At 37.7% G+C, this 19,723-nt stretch overlaps 1 protein-coding gene across 1 annotated transcript in view; it reads left to right on the forward strand.

The window, feature by feature from the left end:
- The first annotated feature begins 5,356 nt into the window (after window positions 1-5,356).
- LOC139707931 (uncharacterized) overlaps window positions 5,357-19,723 on the forward strand; it is a 52,113-nt gene continuing 37,746 nt past the window's right edge. Inside the window, exons 1-17 of the mRNA XM_071619926.1 lie at window positions 5,357-5,595; window positions 6,270-6,342; window positions 6,729-6,839; window positions 7,255-7,379; window positions 8,091-8,277; window positions 9,182-9,569; window positions 10,121-10,233; window positions 10,417-10,542; window positions 12,869-12,951; window positions 13,616-13,727; window positions 14,432-14,577; window positions 15,159-15,432; window positions 16,030-16,127; window positions 17,071-17,169; window positions 18,240-18,377; window positions 18,820-18,934; window positions 19,333-19,449. Of these exons, the coding sequence (XP_071476027.1) occupies window positions 5,453-5,595; window positions 6,270-6,342; window positions 6,729-6,839; window positions 7,255-7,379; window positions 8,091-8,277; window positions 9,182-9,569; window positions 10,121-10,233; window positions 10,417-10,542; window positions 12,869-12,951; window positions 13,616-13,727; window positions 14,432-14,577; window positions 15,159-15,432; window positions 16,030-16,127; window positions 17,071-17,169; window positions 18,240-18,377; window positions 18,820-18,934; window positions 19,333-19,449 (2,448 nt within the window). The 5' untranslated portion in view covers window positions 5,357-5,452. The remainder of the gene's footprint in view (window positions 5,596-6,269; window positions 6,343-6,728; window positions 6,840-7,254; window positions 7,380-8,090; window positions 8,278-9,181; window positions 9,570-10,120; window positions 10,234-10,416; window positions 10,543-12,868; window positions 12,952-13,615; window positions 13,728-14,431; window positions 14,578-15,158; window positions 15,433-16,029; window positions 16,128-17,070; window positions 17,170-18,239; window positions 18,378-18,819; window positions 18,935-19,332; window positions 19,450-19,723) is intronic.

A 19,723-nucleotide genomic window follows, 5' to 3' on the forward strand; every position in this document is an offset into this window, starting at 1 on the left:
TCATTTGTTGACAAAAAAAATCACATAATTTTTATGATATCATTGTGAGGTGAATATCGTAATCGCCTCTGACAATTTGCTATTTAACTCTGGGTATCGATCTTTTAAAAGTACTTTGTGGCAAAGCCACAGAGTTACTTGCAATTTATGCAGGCGTATTCATATCCAAAGTTTCACAAGTTTGCCTGTTGTGTATATATTGTACAATATTTTGAAATGCCTTAAATGTGAATTATCATAACCTAATGATCAATGCAAGAGATGTGTGTGCTTACCTTTAATTTTCCAATGCATCAAATGTTAAAAGTGATATATGTCTATTTTTTCACAGAGAGTGTATAATTTTTGTAGCTTAAAATCATGTTCCAGTTTTTGTGACAAGCTTCACAAACTGTAAACGTACTGGCATTCCCTGTATTTCTTTCACTAGATTTTTTTTTTTATTTTGACACATGACTTTAAAAAAAAAGAAATGAAACAAAGAAAGCAGACAAATTTGTATTAATATTTCCATTTAGATAATGCTGCAACATTTATGTAGACATACCATCAACTACCACTGAAAGATGTGTTGTCTGTGAGTTGTAAAGAACAATGACCATGGTCATACCCCCTTTTAATAAAAGAAGAAGAAGAAGATGAAGAAAGAAATACAATTGAATTAGATAACCTAACAGATCAGTCCAGATTTGGAAATAAATCTGGAGATAATTATCATTTGAATGTCTGCAAACCTTGAAGAAAGTTAGAGTCCACTTCATGTTTAAGTTGACTTTCAGATAAATCATCAAGCAAATATGATGATGGTGATTTTTTTTTTCAATCAATTTGGACAAACATACAGGAATTATGGAGTTATAAACTTTTTTTTTTCAACAGAACAGTGATATTGGTTAGTGTCTCATGCATATTAGATGAGGTGATATTTCAATTTTCAATTTTATTTTCATATTTCTCAATGAGAATATACAGCAAATATACACTTAGCTTGGATGTACAATAAAATATTACTCACATAGAACGTGGTTGTCAGTTTCTCCAAATTTGAATCTTGAGTGAAATATAAAATGATTGCGGTTTGTTTTTCTTCTTCTTTTTTTTAAAGCTTACTGTGTTGGAAGCTAGTCAATATTTGTAGTGTGAAATTTCTCTTTAAAGATGGTGTGAAACGAGCAGACAGACTGTAAAAAGAAGTATGGCACAAGTGACCATGGTGACTTCATGTGAGGGTTGATTTTAGGCAGTGATCGATGAGTTCATGACAATTATGTAGACAATCCTTCCACTATTATAGTGTCTTAACATTTATCTCCTTGTTATTCATATACATGTATGTGTCTTCAGCAGTTGAATTATAACTATGGAGTGTCTTATTAGCCAAATCGGAATATTTTGCGTGTGTGTTTTTATGGCTTTGATGTCTTTTGTGTGGTAACATGATAATGGGTCACATATGTATATATATATATATATATATGTATGTATGTATGTATGTGTGTGTGTATTTATGCATGTATGTGTAGAAAGAGACCAAGAGAAAGAGAGGTTGGGATGTGTGCTTTCATGCTTGCATGGATGTGATAGGGATGTTTTATTTTAACCACTTTGATCACAGACAATGCGTAATCATATTGTTATTCATCGCACCTCATTTTTAACGAACACGATTATAGCGAAACTTGGTCTTAAAAGTACATTCAACAAATTTTCAGTGATGACCTCATCTTATTTATTTGAATAAACTTATTCAAAGATATTCAGGGTAATTTTCATATGAGATCATTTTTTTAAATCAAAGTTACTTTTAATGTTATATTCAACTATGGTATTACCATATCTGAATTATGGAATACTTGCCTAGGGGAGCTCAGCCAGGATTAATATTGACAAAATATTTACTTTAAAAAAAGTTTTAAAATGTATTTATGGCAGTATTTATGGCCACATAATGATCTGCTTCTCTGCGACATATATATATATATATATATATATATATATATATATAGCAATGTTTTTGAAAGGGATGATTTGTATTTAATGAACTTAGCAGTTTTGATGGGTAAATTGAATAATCGTGATTTATCCAAAGTTTTAGAGTGTATTTAAGAAAAATAAAGGAATACATAAATATTCAACCAGCAGACTTCCGCCATGTTCCATATATCAAAAACTAGACTTCGAGTATTGCAAAATACTTTTATTTATAATATCCCAAAGCTCAATAATTTTCTGTAAATACTGAAATACAGTGAACATCTGGATATTTTACCTTCAAACGTAAGCTTAAAATTAAACTTTTGTAAACTAATACGTATGTGATGTACTCTAAGACGGGTTTAAATCCATTTTGCATCATGATATATTTAAAGTTTGTATATATATAAACAACGTAAATATTCATTGATCTGTTGATTGTGGAAACTTGGGTAAATAGAAAAAAAAAAATGAAATGAAATCTAGCCTAAAATCCGCACTGTTGGAGAATTGTTGACAAAAGGATTCGACTCTGAAAAGTGAACTTATATTCTTTATTCTGTCAAGGAAAGCCTCTCCACCGCCGTGAACACCCGTTTTTTGTTTGTTTTCTTTTTTAATGTAAAATCTCACTCCTTGCTCGGTTGCTTTTATTTTTAGGGCAGACTCGTTCAATATAATGGTAAATTAAGTAATTTTATTTTCGTTATAAGCAATTTATTTTACTTCAAAAAATAAAAATGTAAATTTTTATATCATTGAATTATTTCATTTTATGCTACATATTGATTTTACAAAAGAAATGGAAACATAAATAAAATATTTGTAAAGTAATCTGTACTTGGCTGGTTGCTACCCCTTTCTACGCATGCTCAGTTCAATTACAAGTTGCGTCCTACGTGATCGATTCAACTCTTTTATCGTATATCCAGCAACGATATCAACACAAGCATTCCCTTTACCTTGGTTGCAAACCACCGCCGGCCGGAAGAATAATAGTTCTATAAAAGTCAAACATAAAATGTTCTATCAAACCTCCCTGGAATGTAGGTAAGTTGCAGAATCTATCCTGCTCTCGGCTACTTGTGGCAAAAAGCTGTAGACTGGTTTGTCCCGCATTTATTTTGCTGAATAACTGCAGTTTGATAATACTAACGTAAAAGTAGGTTAATGGGACTATGTAGTAGCTTGTGCGTGACATGACGCCGCTCACGGACGCCGCTCACGCACGTACGCTCAACCAAATTTTATAGACTCTAAAATATAACAATAACATTCACTGACACTGTCACTGGATTCATCAGGTAGAAGAGTAGATCGTATCACCGGACGCTTTTTTTTTTTTCGTGGTTTTGAATTCCGTACTCACAATTAATTTACTATATTCTAGACGTCTTACAAGACTTGTATCATAGTAGAGTAACTGCGGCAGTGTGCAGCCGTTCGCAGCAGGTACAACATACACGGTAATATACCGCTAAACACAGCACATTGCACTGTTACATGCACACTAACTGTTACACATACAGCTGTATACTAACACACTAGCAATCAACAAAAACAACCGATAAAAGGGGCACGATCTCTGACGAAAGTGAAATTTTCTCACCTAAATGACAACATATCGCATCCAAAATAAAATTTTCAGTACTTCTTTCAAAACATAACAATGAAGAAATAATGGTCCAAGAAACTTGATTTTTTTGTTGTTTTCCCGATGGCGATGCTCATAGATTTTGAAAACATATCCTCACATAAAATAGAACTTTCGCGAGCTGATGTGGGCCGCCATTTTTGTTCGGAAAGTGGATGTTACCATCGAAAAAATTCAGAAAAACACGAGAAAGACATCAACAACACTGCCAGAATTGTGATCTCGTTTGCGGCCATTGCATGTTCGCCCGCTATTTTCACATGCTTTTGCAATGGGAATTGGCGCTTACGCAATGTTCGCGAGACATGTGAAGTATTCAGCTAGAGATCGCAGAGCACGCGCGTATTGCATAGGGATTGTACATCGTGCCGCAAGCAGAAATACTACGTCGCCTATCGCCCTTATCGGCGAAGATTGTGCCAGGTTTTGCCCTGGTAAATCATGAAAACTGCGTTGGTCAATGGTAAATTTCTTTTATGAAAACAATTGCGTTAATGAATATTAAATCTTGTCTATGATATATGAAATGGTTGAAAATGATTTGCCTGATTTGTTTACAAGTTGGAAAAACCCTTAACAATGCTTAAACTGCCGCAAACGGGATATTTTACTCTATAGCTCACTCAGCTCACGACACTTTCACTAGACTACTACAGGACTCAGGAGGAAGAAATTTTGGCTAAAACTCCACTTTTAGTTATGGTCTTAAAGTTAAGTTTATTCACAGTCTACAGATTGCTCCTGGAAATTACAAATTTCCCTAAGCCTTAGTTGGGCTAGGTTTCGGCAAGACTTCCATATGTACCTCCTGCTATCCTGTGCATTCATGTGTAAGTAACGTGAATATTAAAGTTTAGGTGGCTTTGGGATAAGGATTAGAGTTTACTCAGTTTAGGATTAGGGTTAGAGCATAGAGTTGTGTAGCAGTTTTCTTCCATAGAAGTGTACGTGATACCATTTGAAATATTGTTCATCAGCTGAATTCGCTAATGAGATTCGAGTTTGAAAATTACTCCCTGACATGAGAAATCCATTGTGCGAGGGTGGTTGATCTAAAAATAAGTGGCCGATGAGTAGCAGACTTACTATACAACTTAAAGTTTTGTGAAGTCTGTGGTGATGTCTGTTTCACTCTTCTCTACTTTCAGTGTATCATTTAATGTTGGGTTTAGAGTCTACAGTTCTGAACTTCATTATATCAAGTATTTCTTCTAATCAATCTGGTATATGGATATTTATGAGCTGCGTGTATCGATTCTGAAACATTCATGAAATGACCCATATCATAGGGTCCTACAGTGTAGTGCACAGCAACGAGTCAAATGAGTAGAACTATGCACTGTTCTAGCAGCATTACAAATGCTCGTGGTGCAGTCATTTTTGAACAAGTCCAGCCTTATCTAATGTAAGAAAAATCTATCAGGAACTATCACAGAATGTTTATAGCAGATATATGGTGCCATACAAATGCTATAGTTCATCATTATCATCATCAACAACTAGTAATTTGGTCATATTAGATTGACAATCTCTAACATTCCATATGTTTCCATTTAAGCTAATTTTACTTTATTGCAAAATAGAAAAAGTCAATGATATTTTGCTAACGTGATTTGCAATGATGTGCAATGATTCAACATTGTTCCAGATTGATCTCACTTCCTGTCAAAATACTGGACAAGATTTTTGCAGATATCCCTTCTTATTGTGTCTGCCTTTAACAGGTTAGGACAGGAGCAGATCTGAGCAATGTCTTCCAAGAAAATGAAGTAGATCAAAGGTGGTTAATTTGAGGTTTGAACAACTACAGCAAAAGGATTAAACATGTCTTCGTCAGCTGAGCTGTACCAGGTGGGGGCATCAGAAAAGATCAAAAATCTGGAGGAGGAGCTGGCCAAAGAGCTTCAGGATCTCAAGAATGACATCGAGGAGAATGAAATGCTGGGCAAAACGCCCAAGGTGGCCAGGTGAGATAACACAGGACTGAACAGTAATCCATTTTTTTTCCCTCCTGGTCCAACTTGTCTGTTGGACCAATAGGTACTTAGTGTTTCCATTTTTTACTGGTCAATTCCTTAAAAGTTACGGGTCCGACAGTGATTTTTACTGGTCAGGGACTGTGGGACCAGTGCCAGTGTGCAGTGTTGGATAACATATGCCTTCAATCATTCCCATCTTCTTTTAAAAACTGTTTTATGCTAGGAGAGAGGTGGAAATTTCTTGGCTGTGTTTTTAATCATTGACCATGGTTTATAAAAAGTGGAAAATACCTAGTAGGGTCTCTATCCTACAAGAAAAGAAAAAAAAAGATCAAGTTCTTGATATTTCAATTGCAAAATATGATGTGAGGTCTAGACAAACACTGTCACAGTCACTTGGCCTAGACAACATGAGGTACACGTGTGATAATATTTTAAATTTCTTTTCTGGCATTGTAACTTTTTAAATGTCACTTTTGTGTCACTCCTTATTTCACTGAAAAGTTCTATTTTCATTCAATGTGTACATGGATGCAGTTCTAGTTTGCCTACCTGTATTTCAGTGATGTTGTTTAGTGGTTAAACCAGTGAGCTGGTTTTCAGATGAGACACAGGACTTTTCATTGGCCCGATTCTACAGTGTTATCTCTCTTCGTCCTTAGCTCTGTTCCACTGCCGAAGAGTGTGGACCACTTCAGGAAACAAAGAGAACAGATCATCAAAAGAGCCATGGAGGTAGGCATCATGAAATATATGTACAGTTTTCTTCTCCTGTAGCAATGCTGTGAGATGAGATATCACCCCTTTTTTTCTGTCATGTGAAAAGATAACAACAGGGAAAAATAGTGGGATTCCGCAGTCAACATCATATTCTATTTGTATGATTTGAAAATATTCTAATATAAGTGTGTATGTGAAAGTTTTGGTCAATTGATTGAAAATTTTGAACTTGCTGTGCATTCAACCACCTGGTGACAATCTCTTAAAGTTCTCAACCTCCTCAGTTTTATTAGTAGTAGATGTATTTTTTTTAGTCGTTACATCTTATCTATTACATTCTTTACAGTGGACAAATGTCATGTGTTTAGCCTATGGAGGTGTTTTCTGATTTTTCTATTCAGGTGAGTGAGGCACAACCCTTGGTGATGCAGGCGGAAGTGATGCGTGAAGAAATGCAGAACTGCCAGAAGAAAGAGTATACCAAGGAGAGTCTTCCACTCTTACTCCATCAGGTATGATTTGTGGCAAGCAAGGTATTTAACTACCTTCTGTAAACGCCAGTTGGGTCTTCTTGTTTTCCATGAGACTTGTCTCACTGCAATCTATTGTTCTTAGTAACAACATTACAGTATTATTGGATGCACTCTTATAATTGATTAATGGAATGGATGCAAGTTTATCCAAACATGAAGGTGAAGATTAAATCATATTCCATGTCACTTGAATCTCCACCCCATTTTGAAGTCTTTATGTGATATGGTTGTTTGAGATTGCAATATTGTCCAAATATCTGAGAATGTAAACACCCATAATGGAAAGTGAACTAAATCAATGCTTATCAATAAAATGTTTATTTTTCATAGAGCTAGTTGTAATTGACAGTTACCCTCTGTCTCCTTTTCTTCGACACAATCTTTTTCAATGCAGTTTTTCTGCGATCGGATTCAGCAACTGGTCCAGTGCAAACACATGCACATGTTAAGGTGGAAAAGATTCTGTGAGCACACCAGTACATTGGAAGCACTCTACCCACACTACCAGAACAAACTGGGGTAAGAATATGACTGCCAAAGGTGACCTGCGGTTTTTTCAAGCCTTTTTATTTTTCAGGATCACATACTGCATGACTGAAGTATACCTTAGCATGTCACAATTAACTTGAGGCTGCGCAGAAGTGATACAAGGATAGAAACTGTTTGGCATACATGTACCATGGTACACTCATAATCAGTTGTGTCCTTTATCCTCCAAATGTAGAACTGGATTGTTGATGTTGACTTTGAGGTACCACTTCCACTGCCTTTCTTGACCTCTGGCTCTGCAGTTATGTTTTTAAAATCTGCTCTGTAGTAGTGAACAATTTATCCAGATTATGGCTCAATACTAATATAAAGAAGCAATAAAATACAGCATGAAATGCAAGATGATTCGTGGAAACCACCAGAGTACGAAAACATGGCATGCATTTGCATTTGTTTCACATTGTTATCAAATTCCATTGTAAACAAAGTGAGGGCAGGTGAGGTAAGAAGAAAAAAGAAAATTGTGAATGTCAGAATGCCAATCTAACACTGACATGTGGATTAAGTGCTCAGAGAAAGTCTATGGACTACTGATTTGTCATTTCCACACAAAGAGAATCCTGACTTTCATAGACTGTACATGTTTTTGTGCATCATTTTGTAGTGTTCTTTGCACCATTCACTGTTTACCGTGGGGATATTTTCTTTCTTTACGCATACATTGTATTTCTCAACTCACAGGGTAATCATGTCTGAGTACAGCGATGCCATTGCCAGGGCCAAGCGGCTCTCTGCAGCCCACGATGCTTTGGTGATGGGGAAACCCCTTGTGGCTGAAACCACGGTCACTTTGGAGGACATGCAGATATACACCCGGTGGCTGGTCACCCACTGCCACTCTGTCAAACTCATACACTCCTTTTTGAAGGTGATTATTTGTAACTGTTAATAAGTCATAGTCATAGGTACATTTGTAGGCATTAGTTTCACAGTTACAAGAATTGGTGGGAGTGTCAATTGCTACCATGGAAATGGAGGATGTTTAGTAGCAGTTGTAGCAGAAATAGTAGTAGTGGTATTATATAATTTATGTAAGTCACAGTGAGTTACTGGAGGATGTGATAGTGTTTATGATATTAACATTGCCCAGAAATAACAGCAGAAGTGATATTAGAAACAGTGTGTATAGTCCTAGTAATAATGGTAGTTTCACTTGTACAGTCATTCTTGCTCAAGTCGACCTCGCATAAGTCAAATAATCACCTAAGTTGAGGTCTGTACAAGTCTCCTCTTTATATTCTATTGATTTTAATCCCTCACAAGTCAAATTTCCCACAGTCAAAGCTATTTCTTCAGTCCAAATAGATTTCACTGAGGCAAGGTTGACTGTATTTAAAATGGAATTTTTTTCTCCCTTAAAGATGAGCTATGCAGTGTCAGGAAGTCATATTGTGGTACTCATGGACACTTTTTCCAATTGGCTGCCTCCAACATGCTGGAATCAAAACTGCTTCTTTACACTTACATTAGAACATCATCATTTGTTTCTCTTTTAAGTTTCATAAATTGTGTGAGTAATCGATCATACTCTGAGAGTTTGTGCCTGATAAAATGTCCTATATTATGCTTCCCTAGAAGTTTTATTTTTGTCAGTCATCGAGAACTTACAAAATTATCAATAGTGTGTAAACATTTCAGGCAGCTGGCATAAAAGGTATATCACAAAAGTATCGCAGTGTTTTACTGTGGTCAATTATGAGAATAAACGAATGCTGCAAGACTCTGTTACTTACCTACAAGTGAATACCTTTTTCATAATTGCAATCAAACAGACTCTTGAGTGGATAGCAGTTGCCCACAAGCACGACATCTCTCCCGATGAGCTGGACCAGCCCGAGGGCCAGGTCACTGTGGAGCGCCGCCACAGTAGGGACCACCGGAGTCGGGGACTGGGCCTCGGCGCCAAGACCCCCAACACCATCAAGCTTCCGGGCAAGTGGTCCGTGTTTGAGGGCCGCCTGTCGACCGGGGAGGTTCCCGTAGCGCCCTCCCCAGGTCGTGTGTCGATGCTGGAGAGTGTTCCGGAGACTGCTGACGTCAAGAGTGGGAACCACGATGGAGCAGACGTGGGTGGGTCCCTGCTCTCCTCATCGGCCAATGTCATGAGCACGAACACCATATCACACACACCACATGGCATCGCAGCTGCTGCTGCTGCAGGTATGGTACTTATTCGTAGCAACCTGGTCGCAATAGAAGTGCTTGGTTTCTGTGAAAACAGCTGTTTGATGTTGTAGATAGACTTTTAAAGACAAACTAAGGGTAAAAAATGATAGAGAATTATTTTTGATTAAGTGATTGTCTTGTCCATATCTACATTTTTTACTTTCTAATTGCAATGGATTGCTTCCACATGAAAACAGTGTGTTTCATGTTCTCCATTTTCTGTGTAATCTGGTATTTGAAGACACTAATCTCAACATTTACATAATAATAAGAAAGGCATGCATTCATAAATTAGTATTAGAGTTAAAATGTGAAATCGTTCAGTCTCTCGTATACTTGTATTCAAATATTCTTATTGGATAGATATTACCAACTGAATTTCAGTGTAAAAGTCTCAGAGAACACTCTGCCACAAAAGTGGCCTCCACAATGTTAGCCTTTGTCCTGTGTGGCTGAATAGCCTAGTATGTGTGTGTGTGTGTGTGTGTCTGTGTGGTATTGGAGGGTTAATCTTTGCTCTTCTTTTCTTCTCTTTGCATGCGTAGGTGGGGGTCCAGCATCCAACAATTCCACCTTGGGTATCCCATGTCATGTCCTCGGACTCCAAGAGTTGAAGCCTCTCCTTGAGTTCCTCATGTCGTGTTATTCAGTGCATATGGTAAGAATGTTTGTGCTGCTCCCTTTAAAAGAGAATTTGCATGAAAATTTCCACTTTAGGAGTAAGTGTGTCCGAAAGTGCATTTTTCAAGTCAGTTGTAAGTGCATTCTATTCTATGGGCCTGTCTCTTATAGTGTCCATAACTTCATTGTCTTGACTTTCTTTTCGTTTCTTTTTTGTCAGAATTTGGACGACATTGACAGTGCTTCAGATGAGATGGAACTGGTGTCCATAGCATCCAGAAAATTCAAGACGCATTTCTCCCGGCAAGAACAGCAGAAGACATTCCCCACCTATGATAAGTTAGAGGTGAGGAAGCCATTTCTATATGCTATTGAGGTTAAGCTCTGTTTACATTATAGGTATCAATCTACATTGTATGTTAAGTGTTATCCATTCAGGACAGCTTTATTACCTGTCAGCAACAAGGAGGGGAAAAATATGTAACAAAACATAGAAGGAATATAGCGTATCACATATACGTTGTATGCAGCACAGCAGATCATAATAGAATCAAACTTAGCTTAGCACAACATTATCTGACAAAAAGTAGGAATACAGTAATGTTGACAACAAAGCAAGTCACTCAAACTTCATTTGGCAGACTCCTCATTTTGTGAAAAGTGATGATTATATCAAAAGATAACATTTAAAGGGGATGGCTAGTAACTGATCAGTGGGAATGCTGGGGGATGATTGTTCCAATCCTTGTGGGATTCATTTAAGAGTACATTATATATCTATTGTTGTGTGAAAATTATTTGCTTCAGAATGGTCTCATATTCAAGTAATGTGCAATCTAATGTTTCCAGGTTAGCATGCCTGTACAGTGACGGGGCATTAAACTGCACATTACTTGAATATGAGACCGTTCGGAAGCAAATAATGTTCACACAACAATAGATATATAATGTACTCTTAAATGAATCCCACAAGAATTGGAACAATCATCCCCCAGCATTCCCACTGATTCCCGCTGATCAGTTACTAGCCATCCCCTTTAAACAAAGACCATTTCAGACCTAAGATTTCAAATCTGAAGTCTTATGCTGTAGAACTATGACTACTACGATGGTACTGATGCAGATGATGACTACTTGTGTACTACTACCATGACTATGATTATACCCCCGCCAAACGAAGTTTGAAGGGGGTATATAGGAATCAGCGGACGGTCGGGCGGTCGGTCGGGCGGTCGGGCGGTCGGTCCGTTGCAAATCTTGCGTCGCGAACTACTTCCTCAGTTTTCAACCGATTCCCATAAAACTTGGCACAGATGTGTGCCTTGGGTTGTAGATGTGCAAGACGTATTTTTTGACAGTACCCAAAAGTACGTTGCCATGGTAACGGCATATTATGGGCAAAAATGGATACAAATCTTGCGTCGCGAACTCCTCCCACAGTTTTTGATCAATTTTTATGAAATTAGGTACAGATGTTCATCTGAATATGTTAATGTGCAAGACACATATTTCCGCAGTGGCAAAAAGTGCGTTGCCATGGTAACGGCATGTTATTGGTAAAATATAGGGCAAAATGCTTCATAGCAAAACTGCTTCATCAGTGTTCTTACAATTCTCATGGAATTCATATTGAATATTTGTCTTAGGATATAGGTCAGCATGACACAATTCTTGACAGTGACAAAAAGTATGTTGCCATGGTAACAGCTCACATATTATGAGCCAAAATGATGGAAAATTTTGTGTTGCAAACTACTTCCTCAGTTTTTGCCCAATTTCCATGAAACTTGGTACAGATGTGTGCCTTTGGTTGTAGATGTGCAAGACGCATTTTTTGACAGTACCCGAAAGTACGTTGCCATGGTAACGGCATATTAATGGCAGAAGATCAAGGAAAGATCTTGCGGATTTAACTACTTCCTCAGTTTTTTGACCAAAGCTTATGAAATGTGGCACACACCTTGATCTTGGTTGGAAGATGTGGAAGACATATTTTTCGGACGTGTCGGAAGCTGCGTTGCCATGGTAACGGCATATAAATGGCAGAAGATCAAGGAAAGATCTTGCGGATTTAACTACTTCCTCTGTATTCGACTGAAGCTCATGAAATGTGGCACACACATTGGTCTTGGTGGGAAGATGTGCAAGACATATTTTTTGGACATGTCGGAAGCTGCGTTGCCATGGTAACGGCATATTAATGGTGGAAGATCAAGGAAAGATCTTGTGGATTGAACTACTTCCTCAGTTTTTGACAAAAGCTTATGAAATGTGGCACACACAATAGTCTTGGTGGGAAGATGTGCAAGACATATTTTTCAGACGTGTCGGAAGCTGCGTTGCCATGGTAACGGCATTTAAATGGCAGAAGATCAAGGAAAGATCATTCCTTGGGTAAGACTGTCGTCACGGGGCGGGGGTATTAATCACCTTAAGTGATATTTCTAGTTAAATACTACTTCAAAAGTGCTCATTTCAAGTCCCAAACAAGAAGTCTCTTGTGACAGTTTCACTGTTTTAAATGAAATATTTTCTGCAGATGCACTTTGCAATTTGATGTGAGCTGGCAGCGATATTCTGATAGCCAATAGTAGTTTTCTTTGCCATCAATGTTTCACAAATGTTCAATGTTTAAAACTTTGATCTTTGTTTGCATTCTGTTTCTCAAACAGACTGGGAATGAGTCTTGGGGGGCAGACACCTCATCCCATGCATTGCTGAAGGAAACCAACTGGCTGCCATACATCAAACTTAGGTAACCTGAGACTTCCACATTTAATAGATTATATATCTGGTAAGGTACAATTGTAGATCTGATTCCTTGTTAGGTCATAATTCACATTTTGTATCAAAATGAAAATTTTGAAATATTAGTCCTGTTACCATTGTGCTCTGATTTTAGAATGTGCAAAGTCAGATGATCTGGATGAAGCACATATGAACTTGAGGTCTGTTGCAAAATCAAAAGTTTGATATCTTCACAACTTCTTGTCAAATTCTCAAAGTCTCAAAATATGTGGTAAAAAAAAAAAATCATGAAGCAGGTCACTATGGTGATTGAATTGACCAATTATTCTTACAAATGCTCACTTAACTACACGTAAGCTTAAAACCCAGTTTTCTCAAAACTTTTTTGACACATGGTTGCTCTATTTTCTGTTCTGTTTCTGTAATAAGATACGAGTAACTGTTTATCATTTAATAGTTCAGTCTGGAGAATTTTACTTTGATATTTAAACAATTGGTTGCATGTTAGCTTTGAATACTCTGATGTGGTGGCAGATCAAGTATGCTTCACACTGAGATATCTGTACTTTGTCACCAGCCAATCACAGCACAGCTATTTAAACGTTCAATGAAAAGTTTGAAATGTAAGTGAGTAGGCTTTTAAAATGCTGATATTCTGTTTTTATCACCAGACCTGACAAGGATCCCATGCAGGAGAAGATGATGATGAAGCTGAGACAAAGGAACAGCATCGATGAGCTCCTCCGGGCCCAGTCCCGCTTCCTCTCTGTCACAGATTCTCTGGTATGTCATCGTTGTCGTTGACTCCTCCTCCTCCTTCTTCTTCTTCTTTCTTTTTTGTATTTTTTTCAATCTTTTGCAAGTTTGAGGGCAGGGTAGTGCTGTAGCGGGACTATTTGTCTGTTTGAATTTGACATAGACGTTAAGAAGCTGGAAATCAGTGTCACATGAGTAGATTTCACTATTATTTCACAATGACCCTATTTATACTTTCCTTACACTGACAATAACTTCATGCAGAAATAAGTTTTGATTGGCCATTCTTGTAAGCTATTTGGGATACGAGTATGAACGTACCAGGTAATAAGACCAAGTGTCAAAGGATGTGGTCAAAGTCAGCAGTTACCCCAATCGATGAGGTAAAATCATGATCATTGGATGAAGTTCATCTAAATCTTCTCAAGGACTTAACTATGTTGAGATGATTCAGTTTTTATTCTTGGGAATTTTTGTACTTGCAGTCTGGAAGTTCGTGTGATTTGTGAGCTTACGAAAAAAAAAATGAAACAAAACACCAGTAATCTTTAGGTGCTGTTTGTAACTATTGAAATTGTTACACAAATAGGGCACCAGGTTAATCAAAATATCATTACACATGGATTGTTTAAGATTGCTAAAGACAAATGTATAGATCATTTAAATGCAAGTAATGTCTCAATGATTATGTGTTAATGACGCATTGTATATGTACAATATATTGTTCATAGAAAGTGATGGAGTCCCTCAGGGCCCATGCAATATCAGTGAGGGATCCACCCACTACCCAGACTGCCTCAGTAACGTCGCACAGGACGGCGTACAAGACAAATGCCATTTGGAGAAAGATCTACTGCAATCCTGAGCTTTTTGAATCGTGAGTTTCAAGCCCAGTGATATGTTTTACAGTTTTGTATTGAATGGAGCATTGAAGCAATGTGAATGTCTCTTCTGCTAAATATCTATCCAATTATGGAAGAAAGTTTGCCAAACTATACTAAGCGTTAATGATCATATACATACTCATATTGTGGTGAAATGCTTATCTGGAATACGACTTTGATGCATATGTAAGGATCAACCACAATGATAGATATTGCAAAATGTCAAAAGTGATGTAAAAATTAAATGTTGTGCTGCTTACTAACACATATTCTTGATATGCTAATACTTGCCTTGGGCGTTGTTGAATAAAAATGCTATTATATTAGATACATGTGTGAAATATAAATATCACACACATCTTCACTCTCGGCCATTTATAATTCTAGACTTATTTTTTTTCTGTACAATACAAGGAGGCTATTATTGATGATACACCAAAAACATTTGATGTTTTAGTGTGTGATACATAAAGGCCTAACTAAATAAGATTTTCCAAGACATCTTTTCAGTAATGCTCATGCTAAGGAAAGCATGGATTAGTCTGAAACTCCCTCCCCAAATTTCTCTCCCAAGTATCGGGCAAGAAGACGACTTGGCCGTCACAGAGTTCGACGAGAAGGACGTGGACACCATGAGCTACGGGGCGGGATCCTCGCGGGCCGGCAGCGCCACCTCTCGCCGCCGCAAGAAGAAGGGGGAGGAGGCGGAGTTCACGTTTGCCGACGCCCTGCAGCGTCTAGGGTTGGAGGACGACTCCAGCAGCCAGCAAGACCCCACCATGGTGCAGGGTGGCTACCTCTCTTACCTCTACCTCCGCCACCTCAGGATCAGGGACCTGCAGAGGACGGTCAGTAGCAGCAAAGGGAAAAATCCTTCACAGCTTATAAGGAGATTTCCCCCATTATCCCCATGAAAGACAATTCTGAGACAAGACATTCAAGCCATTGATGCCATGATAGTCCTTTAACGTTTACTCATCAGTTATTGAAAGACAAAGATTAAACTCACAAGCAAAATCTTTTCTGATATTAATGACGGTTTTGCCTGTCTACCTACTCTGGATGAACATGGTATGATATTCAAACCTGGTTTGTGCAGATTATTGCATCTCAATGTCCTTTTGGCATCTTATAGATGTTTATACCTCACTGGTGCTTTTCTTGTGGAGTTTAGGTTTACCTGCATGGAAATTTGGTACTTGACATCATACTTCCATTTCAATACTTCTACTTCCCTGACTACTGTGCCTACTATAACCACTGTAGCTCTTTCAACCATCAACTACCACTTTACGACTGCTGCTGCTCCTACTTTTTCTTCTGTTACTACTACTACTACTACTACTACTACTACTACTACACTGCAATTACTCCTGCTACTATTGCTCCACCTAACATACTTCTAGTAAGATAATAATGATCTTTGTTTCCCTTTTACACTGCAGTGCCTGAGTGTGCTCAACTACTTCCGGTCGATAGAACGGACTCTGACAATCAATGATGAGGGACTGTCACTCGAAGGTGACCAGCAGAAACGATTCAGGTGAGTATTTTGCTGCTGGTGTGGTGAGAGCCAAACACTTTGGCAACACATACCATTTGTGTATCACATTAACAGGCTCTCAGTGCAGAAAGTGATAAAAAAGGACTCTTGGGACGACACACTGTGTGTATATAAGCTAGCAGACGTATCAACCAGTGATGAGAATGATGTACTAGACATCTGCTTTCAATTGTAGTTGTGTACTAGTGTGTTCATGTACTTTTTTTTGTGCTATTGCAGTTTGTGGGTACGCTGTCAAGAAGTAATCATAAGCAATTAGTAGTTCATGTCTCTCACAAGCATGCTTGTGTATCTTGGCTTTAGATATTTGAAGGCAAGAAGTCTGTTTAGATACCACAGGCAAGTTGATATGTGGGGGAAAAAAAGTAGTGCAGAGATACCATATGTTCATGACCTAACCTCAATCATCATCATCGTCATCAAAAAAGAAAAAAAAAAGAAGAAGAAGAAAAAACCTTACAAAAATGCAGCAGATGATAAAGAGCCTTAAAATGAGACATGCCACGACCCATGCAGGTTTCATGTACAACTGTAGCTCTAGTGCAATAGGAAGTTATCCCAATTTGTTCCCTAACCTGGCCTTTAAATGTACTACATTGTTAACCCCACTTACGCCATAGAAATCTGTGCATGCAATACTTATAAAAGACAACCAATGTGCTAGGACCCAACTTTGCTTGTGTTTTGTCAAGTGTTTTTGAATGGAGGAATACTCTAGTGCCCTGCCCATTGTAGCTCACTTTCCTCTACTATCAACAATCAATCAGTCTGAGTGTTTCATTGAAAGATGTGAATTCTGTGTTGCCATTGAACAAGTTGTGTATTAGAGAATTGCATCTCGTGAGGATTTAGAGAAAACTCTAAACTCTAAATGTTTCACTGGCCATGTCTAAATTCATGAGTCTTTCTGTTATGGCTGCAGCCACCAGAACCACAGACAGGGCACCCCAGAGGCAGGAGTTGGAGGAGGAGGAGGACTTGGTAGCCATGGTTACCTCCACAACACACCCGCAGAGTTCAAGTAAGAGTGCATCCATCTCATGAAGAAAGATGCTCAGCTAAGCAAACACTGCATCATTTTTTTTTTTAATCTTCAAATGTACACTAAAATTTTGACCGCATGTTATATCATTGCATTGCTGCCAGATTTTTCAAAATGTGGTCGTTATTCTGGTGGTTTACTTCCTGTTTTTTGTCCCATTCATCGCACAGCCAGCACGGTTTAGTAAAGATTAAGCGCTTGAATAGACACTGTAATTCAGAGCCTCTTTTCTCAGTTCACACTTTTCCTGAGTTTGTGCTTTCTTTCCAATATTCAGATAGGTTAGGAGAGTCCATTTGATTTGAGTTATACATCATTTTAAAGCTTCAAGTCTGCTCTTTCAGATTATGGTCTTAACTAAAAATTCATGTCTGGCGACTATTTGTTTGTTTTGAGGTGCAGGGTCACAAATGTTGTTTTACTTTCCAGCTTGTCATATCTTTTATCACTGTTTTGTAAATGCACTGATGATATTAATAAGCTCAATGTTGCCTACCAATTTCTTCTTTTCAAACAAAGTTCAACAGGAATACACAAGAGATTTATGCTAGCAGACATTTTCTGAGAACAAGAGAAAATGTCTATGCTAAGTTATTTGCCCTCTATCATTTCTAGATAGATGAACAGTACAATGTAGGTGAATGACTAGGAATTGACTCAGAGGTAAAATGCCTTTTACAATTACATTCGTGCAGTCATGCATTTGTTGGCTTTTAATATATTGATGCTTTGCGATAACTACTGACATTGTTTTTTAATGAACAGAATGATAACATGTCTCCATGCTTAATATTAACAACATCTTGCAAGAACTTTGTTTGTGTGTTTGTCTTTTCTTTTTGAGGGCACCCCATGGAGTGGGCTGTATTGCCCAGCAGCATTGTGTGTGTGTGTGTAGATACACTAATGAAGGGATACATTTGTCCTGTAAACGCATTTCTATAGAGGATGCAGGAAAAAAAAAAGAAAAAACAAACTTTAAGGTGCTTTGCCACAAGGAAGATTGTTTTGTGCTTGAATTCGCACATCGACTTGTTTTCTTCAACCAGACTCTCAGAAGCCGAGTTCATGGAGTTTTCTGACATCGAGAACCATGACGATTTCTACACCATCGATGAAGGACGGGTGCATGTGCAGGATCAGAGAGGCTACTTTGTTGTCTATGACAGCGCCAAGCGTGACTTTGAGTGAGTCTAGTCTTATTGTCTGGCATTGCCAGACATGACTGAACCTTTTGCAATAAATACTAATTTCTTGTGCATATGAATGGCTTGAATGGGAGTGATGTCATTTTCATCAACACCAGTGTAATCATAATCATTCTTATTCATGTCATATGCCACTGTCAGTGCATTGTTTTTTGTTGATGTCTTTTGAAGTTTATTTCAAGCTAGTTCTTTTGACTACCTCATCCACACTTAGCTTTCCTTTTTCATATCAATTCTGTATACTATGGTGACAAATATATTTCCCATACTAATGTCTGTTGTAGAAAAAAATCTTCTATTTATTGTTAGTTAGCTATTCTAAATGAAAATAAATGACCTATTAAAAAAATGTATATATTTCTAGGGTCTTTTATATGAATTTTTAAAAAAACTGCCTCACTGTTTCCTTTGTTGTGTTCAGTGAACTGGAAAAAGATCTCCTCCTAATTGCAACCCACTACTTGGAGAAGGATCGAGAGAACAGAACGCGCCATGGCCAGGGAGGAATATCTCAAATCAGTTCATCGAGAAGACAGGTAAACAATTAAGATAGCCAAATTACACATCAAGTAAATGTAGTGTCTCATCTAGGTGTTGGATTGGATAATATGAATATAAGTTAGTCAAAGTTCGACAATTGAACCGACTATCATAGAGAGTTATTTTCTTATCTTGTGTAACATACATTCCCTAACTGGATTCAGTCTCTATTTTCTGTACCAGTTCCGTATCATGTAACCTTAAACCATCCTTCCTGTTGCAAACATCATAGACTACTGATTACAATGACTCTTTCTAAGGCCTTTTCAAGTTTGCCATGATTAAAAGAGTGCAGTGCCAATGAATTCATTGTGTGGTAGAAGTTGAAAACCGGGTTCTACAGTTTATTCAATGAGTGGCTGACCTTCCATACCATTTATTATATCTTTTGCAGAAGCAATCAAGTGATGATGTGGACATTCCCAGCTTTGGTCACTCCCTCGTTGACCGATTCGCTATCTTGCTGGACCTGTGGACGAATGAGGCAGAGTTCTTGGAGAACAAGAGACAGGTAAGGATTGTAACATTTAAACTTTTCAATATTTTTTGTTTTCTAGTCAATTTTCCATTTTCCCTTGCTGCTCTGTATATTCAACTATTCATACAAAAGTGCAGAAGCCAAAAGTTACCAGTGATTTAAATTAAATCTGTTGCTTGTCAGTCAAATGTAAATAGCAATTTGAATTGAAACATGGAAATGCCTCTGAATGAGTTGTATGTCTTGGAAGCAGCACAGTGATACATGAATAGAATCTGCTGATTATTTCTAAAGAAATAACTCATCT

This window comes from Diadema antillarum, unplaced genomic scaffold (assembly GCF_040938485.1).
Source record: "Diadema antillarum isolate AM-2024a unplaced genomic scaffold, OU_Dant_1.0 seq00001285_RagTag, whole genome shotgun sequence".
Taxonomy (NCBI): Eukaryota; Metazoa; Echinodermata; class Echinoidea; order Diadematoida; family Diadematidae; genus Diadema; species Diadema antillarum.